This window comes from Myotis davidii, unplaced genomic scaffold (assembly GCF_000327345.1).
Source record: "Myotis davidii unplaced genomic scaffold, ASM32734v1 scaffold970, whole genome shotgun sequence".
NCBI lineage: Eukaryota > Metazoa > Chordata > Mammalia > Chiroptera > Vespertilionidae > Myotis > Myotis davidii.
In genome coordinates, this window is record NW_006282204.1 from 204130 (window position 1) to 212476 (window position 8347).

General features: G+C 42.7%; 1 protein-coding gene across 2 annotated transcripts in view; it reads left to right on the plus strand.

Annotated features, from left to right (window-relative positions):
• ACSM3 (acyl-CoA synthetase medium-chain family member 3) overlaps nucleotides 1-7951 on the plus strand; it is a 57323-nt gene extending 49372 nt beyond the window's left edge. The window contains exons 10-14 of one of the 2 annotated variants that reach the window (XM_006752770.2): nucleotides 1531-1632; nucleotides 2553-2680; nucleotides 2784-2883; nucleotides 7205-7324; nucleotides 7666-7951. In XM_006752770.2, coding sequence (XP_006752833.1) covers nucleotides 1531-1632; nucleotides 2553-2680; nucleotides 2784-2883; nucleotides 7205-7324; nucleotides 7666-7752 — 537 coding nt within the window. In that variant the 3' untranslated portion in view covers nucleotides 7753-7951. Of the gene's footprint in view, nucleotides 1-1530; nucleotides 1633-2552; nucleotides 2681-2783; nucleotides 2917-7204; nucleotides 7325-7665 lie in introns of those variants that run through there. The other variant, XM_015571440.1, reaches the window with a different exon arrangement.
• The last annotated feature ends 396 nt before the right edge of the window (nucleotides 7952-8347 follow it).

The window sequence follows — 8347 nt, forward strand, 5'->3', positions numbered from 1 at the left end:
CATGGGGAGTCTGGTGAGCTGGTACCTAGCTACGAGCAGCCGCACCCACACTCTGGTATCTGGGGTTGTGTCCCAACCAGCTGGATATCAAGTTCGTGCAACTTTAAGGCCCAAAGCTCCTCATGTTCTTGTTTAACATCTTGGAACCTTGAGCTATGAGGAATGTGACTCCAGAGACAAAGCATTTTGTCTCTCTCCAGTCATTAGAGAGTATGTGCAACTCCTAAACGCCTCCTCCTGTCAGTAATTCCTTCATACCTGGAACCAAGTATTTCTTTAGGTGACTGGGTGGGAATCCATATTTTTTATTTACAAGAACTAAATGGTAAGACATTACATTTATAATTCCTTTGCCTTTCAAGTTTCCCATTGAGGACATAAGCACTCTTCCCTCTGTAAAGTGCCAGCTACGAATTATGTCCTCCTTTTCCACACAAGCCACATCTCAGGCTTAAAGGTTCTTGGTGGGTGAATATAAAAGCCGTCGAGTGTTCATATTTCAGAACAGCTAAAGTCATTTAGAGTAAAATCCAGTACATAAGATAAGCAGTCAGCCTGGGAAATGCCCTGGCTGGGTGGCTCACTTGGTTGGGGCTTCATCCCATACACCAGAAAGTTGTGGTTCGATCCCTGGTTGGGGCTTGTATGGGAGTCAACCAATCAATGTTTCTCTCTCACGTCAATGTTTCTCCCTCTCACTCCATCTTTCTCCTTCCTTTCCCCCTTCACTCTCTCTAAAACATCCTTGGGTGAGGCCAAAACAAAACCACCTTGGACTGTGCTCCTGGAGAGATTCCAGAGTGTCGATGCAAGGGCAGGGTCTGGCGCCTGAGTGCTGAGCTCTGAGTCAGCGCAGTCATGCTCTGTTGCTTAAACTTCTGCACCTCAGTCTCCTCATGTGTAAAATGAGTGTCACAATAGTTCTAACCAAGCAGGACTATTGTAAGGACTAAAGGAAATGAGACATCTGCAATTCATAAAGCATTCAGATTTAGTGCTTAGAATAAGTGCTCAATAAATGCTCACTACTCAGGGGCTTGGGGATGGGTCAGAGGGCAAGGCTTGAAAGGGCTGACCCTCCACTGTTTCTGCTGTTCCTGACATCGCGCTGCGCTGCTGAAGTCAGGTGTTGTTTGTCCCACAGAGTTTGAAAACCAGTAGTGAATGTCTATTTCAGAGGAAAAGACAATCAAGATATATTGCTAAATGATACAAGCATTTTGCAAAAACAATACATTATAAAATGATCCTATTTTTTCCTATGTCTATATTGTCTCCAAAAATATTTCCAAAATGTGATTATTGGATGGTAGAATTAAAGAAAACTTTTATTCTTTTTTTTCACATGTTGCTAACCTGCATTTTATATGTTTTGCAATAAGAATTTAAGTACATTTCTCTTAAGAATTTAAAGTATTAAAATTGGTTTGGATTTTTTAAATGGCAATAAATCAAAACAAAACAAGCAAAGCAAAGATTAAGAGATGGCATTAAGTAAAAATTCCCTTAAATTGTTCTGTTTTATCCTAGATTTTAGATGCAAATGGCAATGTTCTACCTCCTGGACAAGAAGGAGACATTGGCTTTCAAGTTGTACCTAAGCGACCACTTGGCCTTTTCACTCATTACGTAGTAAGAGGCTCATTAAATAACATCTTCTTTTCTATTTGTTTCTCAAAAGTCCTTGGTCATGATCTCTACTTGCCACAAAGCATACCTCGGGTAGGTACTTGGCCTTTTCTTGAGAGACCCATGTCCTAAGACAGAGAACGGAAAAGCACCCCCATGCTTGGTGGAGAAGGGCTCCGGCTCCCCAGGCTAGACCACGCCTCCGGGCCACGCTGTGGGTGGAGGGCAGCCCAGAAGGAAGATGCCTCTTAATCACACTGGGCCTCTCTGCCATCCAACACCACATCATTTCCCTGGGATCCAATGAGTGGTCTCCCTTCTTGCAGGGGTGAGAGGGATAGAGAACGGGGCAGTAATGCAAGTGCACTTCTTCCACTGAGGGCCTTCCAAGCTCCTTACAAATGTATTCCCCTCCCTAATCACAGTAGACAAATGAGTGCAAGGTTTACACCAATTTATCCAAGGCCCAGGCTCTACTTGCTGGTGAATTTTAAATAATTTAGCAACACATCATTTTTCTTCCTGCCCAAGTTACAGGACCAATCCTATTTCCATGTAAAACCAGACAAAATACCATAAAAACCACTGGCTGTCCTTTGAATTATTAGGTGTTGGTTCTTTCTTTGAACTCTGAGTGTTCCTTCTCTCACTCCTCCCAGTGCTCAATATTAGCCACTTAGCCAAAGGCAGCCTGCTCCTCTGAGCTCGAGCTCCTGCAGTGGTACTTTGCGATCTACCTACAGAATTCTCTGGGTAGAAGCATGCCTGGTCTTTGTAACTGTAGTTCACCTTCTGTATGTCACATGCTGGCTCCTCTTCATTCTAAGGCTTCTCAAAGGTACCAGACTTCTTTCTCCTGAGCACTTGAGTTCGATGGAACAGAAAAGTCACATTCACTAAACAAAATGTTATTTGTTTCACAGGATAATCCTACAAAAACAGCTTCAACTCTCCGAGGCAACAACTACATCACTGGGGACAGAGGCTATATGGATGAAGATGGATATTTCTGGTTTGTTGGGAGATCGGATGATGTCATATTATCCTCCGGGTAATTTCTTCAGCTGTGCATTTGTCTACGTGAACTGGTCATCAGTGTTCGGGGTGAACCTGCTGCTCACGTCATAAACGTCTGTTGTGTGTCTTACCTCCAGTTACCGAATTGGACCGTTTGAGGTGGAGAGTGCCCTGGCGGAGCATCCTGCGGTGGCGGAGTCGGCTGCTGTCAGCAGCCCAGACCCCATCAGAGGAGAAGTAAAAGAACGATTCGTCTCCACTTTATAATGTGTTAGCAGCCCGACACATACCTTAAATCATAGTTCATTGGGACAGAATTACCCACACGATTCATTCACTTACTGTGCAAGTCAGATAGGAAGAATTGCTACAGAATAAAACCGCAAAACATACTGTAAGGAATTTTAACCCTCTCCATGGAGGACCAGGGCAAAGACGGCATGAATGCCAACAGCCCAGTTTGCACCAGGCAGGGTGTCGGAGGTCAGCTGGACAGAAACACGCTGGTGCCCCGAGGTCTGGGAACTACACAGTCCCGGAGTGGCCGAGGAGAACAGGCTGGGTGGGAGCAAGGTCAGAGACAGGAGCCAAGGCAGCCAGAAGCAGGCCGTGGAGGTCAATAAGCAGAGATTCAGGAAATAAGCTCTAAATAAGACAGGAGTCCTGACAGCTCACTGCTATGGGGCTGACCACCTGGCAGTGTGGGTAAAGGTTCCATGCTACTCTTCAGGTGCCCTCTGCCAGGCAGACTTCCAATATTCCAGATGGATAAGAGCAGGGAACAGATTCAGTGATGGCGGAAGTTTGTCCCTTTGCACTGAATTCCACCAGAAGGGTTTCGTGAGTCTCGGCTCCTCCTGAACCTGCCCCCAGCCTCAGTCATCATTAATTGTGTCCACCCAGATGCTAATTTGACAGCTGAGCCTTTAGGACTGGGGTGGCTTGAGAGTCAGCTCATATCCCAGAGTATAAGGCAACAAAGTGGGTGTTGGTCCCCCCTTCCCGCACAGGGATCAAGTGAGGGGGAGAGATTGACCAGTTCCACTTGCCAGTGTGGGTGAGCGCAACGCCTCCTGCGGGGGGCGTCCTGGGTTCCCCCTGGTGGCAGGCCTGTCCTGGCTGTGCTCCTCATCCTCCAGGTCTTGCACTGAGTAGCACGTTCCAGAAGAATTTACCAAACAGATAAAATGAAGACTTTAGGACAATATCCAAAATATTGATCATTTTTATCTACCTACCACAGTTTTGCAACTTATTATGTGCATTTTCACACTATTGTCTATTTTTCAATGTTTTAGCTTTAAAATTCCTAATGCTATTTGCTAATCATACTTTGACAGTTTTATGATAACTTAATTTTTCTCAGGTAAAATGAGTACCCAGGTACATGCCCTTGATCGGGAATCAAACCCGCAACCCTTTGATGCATAGGCTGATGCTCTAACTACTTAACCACACCAGCCAGGCCTATTACTTTGCTTTTAAAATTTTATTTTCAGCCAATGACTTAATTTGCCTATTTAGCTACATTTCCACAATTTTCAAAAAAGTGTGTTTTCCACAAGGCTTCTTTAAAAGACACCACTTCAAACAGGAACAAAGGGGTGGGTGGCTTTATTACCACTGTCACTTCTGAAGAGAATATCTAGGTGTGAAGTGCTGTTTAACATTGGTTGGAACATGAAATACAGAGCAGAGAAATGTTTATCCAGGTTGCTGGGTTCCTAATTTTTTGGATCACACAGCTCTGTGGAATTTGAGGGCCACTAGACAATGCAATGATGAAATTGTTCTGTATTTGCACCATTCACTACAGTAGCCACCCTTGTACGACTGAGGAAATTTTATTACCTTCCACTTTAATTTGAATGTAAATAGCTATATGTGACTAGTGGCTGCCATTTGGAATAGTACGACCATAGACTTTTCCTATAAACATGCAACATTTTGCATAGTATTTCAGAAAAATTTGAAGCACACTTAGGGCTAAAAAAATCTTGTGCTCCTACTATTACAACTAATAACACCTAATGTTTTTGAGGACTTAGTATGTTCCAGGTATTTCTGTAAGCCCTACATCCTGTTTTCCTAGAGAAGGGAACTGAGGCACAGAGAGGTGTCCTAACTTGGCCAGGATCATACAACAAAGTATGACGGGAACCCAGGTTGTCACATTCGGGTCCATGCTCTTCACCAGGTCAGGTTGTTCCTTATTAATTTATCATTTTCTATAATGGTTTATAAAAGATTTTTAAAAAGATAGATTTTATCCAAGGCGTAGAAGTAACAATATGCAAATCAGTAATTACAAACATTAGTTCTAAATATAATTTGCCTCTCAGTGAACAATTCACTTATAACAAGGATAAATTTTTAAAAAATTTTTTTAAATTGATTTTAGAGAGAGAGGGAAGAGAGGGAAACATCAGTATGAGAAACATACATCAGCTGCCTTCACACCCTGTACTGGGGATCGAGCCACAACCCAGGCATGTGCTCTGACTGGGGACTGAACCAGCAACCTTTTGGTACATGGGATGACACCCAACCAACCAAGTCACACCGGCCAGGGCCAGTAAGGATACTTTAAAAAAAAAAAAATTCATAAAAATGTTGATAAAAGTAGCAGAGCAGGCATAAATACAAATGATTTTAAGAAATGTCAGAATATAGATAGGATAACTTTATATACATGCATATACATACACACAGTTGCACAACTGCCCCATTGCACATGTAAATTAGAAATGTTCAAGGGGTTTTGGTAAAGACAAAATTGAATAATTATTCATAAAATATTATAAAATTGCTCATTGGTATACAATGATCATTTCTCCTAACTGGTTGCCCAGAGTGGCTTATTGTTTCAAACAGTTCATTTTCAATCGATATTTGCTCTCCGACTATGGTGGATGGTAATGCGGGCAGCTTACCTTCAAGCTGAACTTGTTCACGTCTCAAACTCCGCTTTCCTACCTGTGAGTAAGGTCTCAGCCTGTTCAGTGCAGGATATTTCATCATAAAAGCTGCAGGCGCCGCCTGGGCCGTGCCAAGGAAGCGCCCTCCCTGCACAGAGTGCTGGCTGGGGGCTGGATTTGGTGGCGCATTGCTATTTGACTCACGGAGTTGCCTCTCGGGAAGGCAGTGCTGGGGTACCACTTAGAATCTCAGTACACTCTTCAAGTGGCTACACAGGAGGGTGGCCTTCTGCCTTCTCCATTAAAGGTCCAAACACTCTGGGCAGAGCTTTACAAAAACAGTTCAAGGAAGGGTGAACTTTGAACAAGATTTCTGAGCATAGAGTAATGAAAGCTTCCCTGTGTTCTGCCAATTAGAGAGCAAGGCCACCCCACATCTACTCTTGTTCCTCAGGGTCAGGCAAGTGGGCCAGAGAATAGCAAAGCGGCTGTGGGCATCTTCACAACCTTGTGCCAACAGAAGTGTCTGGAATAGAGTGCATGGCCTCAATGCAGTGTTCCTTCACCAAGCATAAGGCAAGCCTATGGGAACTGTCATATGTGGGGCTAGAACAGCCGTGGGCAAACGACGGCCCGCGGGCCGGATCCGGCCGTTTGAAATGAATAAAACTAAAAAAAAAAAAAAGACCGTACCCTTTTATGTCATGATGTTTACTTTGAATTTATATTAGTTCACACAAACACTCCATCCATGCTTTTGTTCCGGCCCTCCGGTCCAGTTTAAGAACCCATTGTGGCCCTCGAGTCAGAAAGTTTGCCCACCCCTGGGCTAGAAGCTAGGTTCCATCAGCCTGGAGACTGTGCTTCGTGTATTGCCATTTCCAAAGGGAGACTTTTTTTTTTTTGGTTAATTCTCACCTGAGGATATATTTCCATTGATTTTAAGGGAGAGGGAAAGACAAAAACATCCGTGTGAGAGAAACACATCGACTGGTTGCTTCCTGCACAAGCCCCAACCAAGGCCTGGGCTGGGGAGGAGCCTGCAACCAAGGCACATGCCCTTGACTGGAATTGAACCCTGAACCCTTTGGTCTGCAGGCCAATGCTCTATCCATTGAGCCAAACCGGCCAGGGCAATAGGAAACTTTTCGACAAGGACAGAGACAGGTAAGAAAGTGGAGTTCAAAATGCAGTTAGATGAGAAGGTTCAAGGGTAGATCATAAACAAAGCAGGGGTCCCTGAACCTCTCTTGTATACCAGATACAGAAGGTCTGAGAGCCACCTGGCTGACTGAAGAGCCCAGAGCTAGGATCAAACCCTGTTAAACCTCCTTGCCTTCCACCAAGCACTCAGAGAAAGTAAACAAGACACACTAAAGTAGGGGTCCTCACACTTTTTAAACAGGGGGCCAGTTCACTGTCCCTCAGACTGTTGGAGGGCCGGACTATAGTTTAAAAAAAAAACTATGAACAAATTCCTATGCACACTGCACATATCTTATTTTGAAGTAAAAAAACAAAACGGGAACAAATACAATATTTGTATTTGCATGTGGCCCGCGGGCCGTAGTTTGAGGACCCCTGCACTAAAGCATGAAAATACACAACTGATCTTACTGTGTTTCAAATATTTATTTTAGGTAGTAAAGGCTTTTATTGTTCTGAACCCCAATTACAAGTCACATGACCAAGAACAACTGAAAAAAGAGATTCAGGAACATGTAAAAAAAACTACAGCACCTTACAAATACCCCAGAAAGGTAGGTATTCTAATTATGATATTTGTTTAGTGTTCTGGAAAACTTGTTATTTTAATGAACATTCTCCTCAAACATACTATAGCACATGACATGGATAAGAATCAGAACCTTTGAGATTAAATGAAACTCTTAAATCGAATTTGTTGGGTCATCTGGCTCATCATCAGACTTCTAGTAAAATATTAAATGTCAAGAAAAATCTCAACAGTATCCTTTTCTCCCTTTTTGGTGTTACCAAAATCTCATCCCAATGTGTGTCCTATTCTCCACCTAGAGTTCATGTAATTTGACTTTGTCTAATGAAAACTTCTGGGCTAATTTTCTTCTCTTGATTCCAACAGGTAGAATTTGTTCAAGAGCTGCCAAAGACTATCAGTGGGAAGATAAAAAGAAATGAACTGAGGAAGAAAGAATGGGAATCTATTTAAATCCATTCCATTAATTATCATAGCACCCATAAAACAAAGACTGTAAAAACCACCAGATTATGAAGAGGTGATAAAAATATGATGCTTATAAACTACTGATTTGAAATACCTTGTGGTTATAAGAGGCTGAATTTTGAAATAAAAAAGTAAATTCCTGCCCTAGCCAGTTTGGCTAAGTGGATAGAGCATCGGCCTGTGGAAGGAAGGGTCCTAGGTTCGATTCTGGCCAAGGGCACATGCCTGGGTTGCGGGCTCGATCCCATCGGAGGCGTGCAGGAGGCAGTTAATGATTCTCTCTCATCATTGATGCTTCTATCTCTCTCTCTCTTCCTTCCTCTCTGAAATCAATAAATATTTTTAAAAGAAAAAAGTAAATTCCTCCACATTGGTGTCAGTGTTCTTATAACTTGATAATACAAAAAGAATACCATCAATTGATGAGAAATTTTAAAATGTATAATATAGAAGCAGTTTATGGACCAAATCTCTGACCTGTTGGTTTTCAAATCTTAGTTGAACAATTCTTCTAATATGCTAATATACAAATCAGAACCAATCTTCAAGCATTGAAACAAAACTGAATAACTTGTAAGTT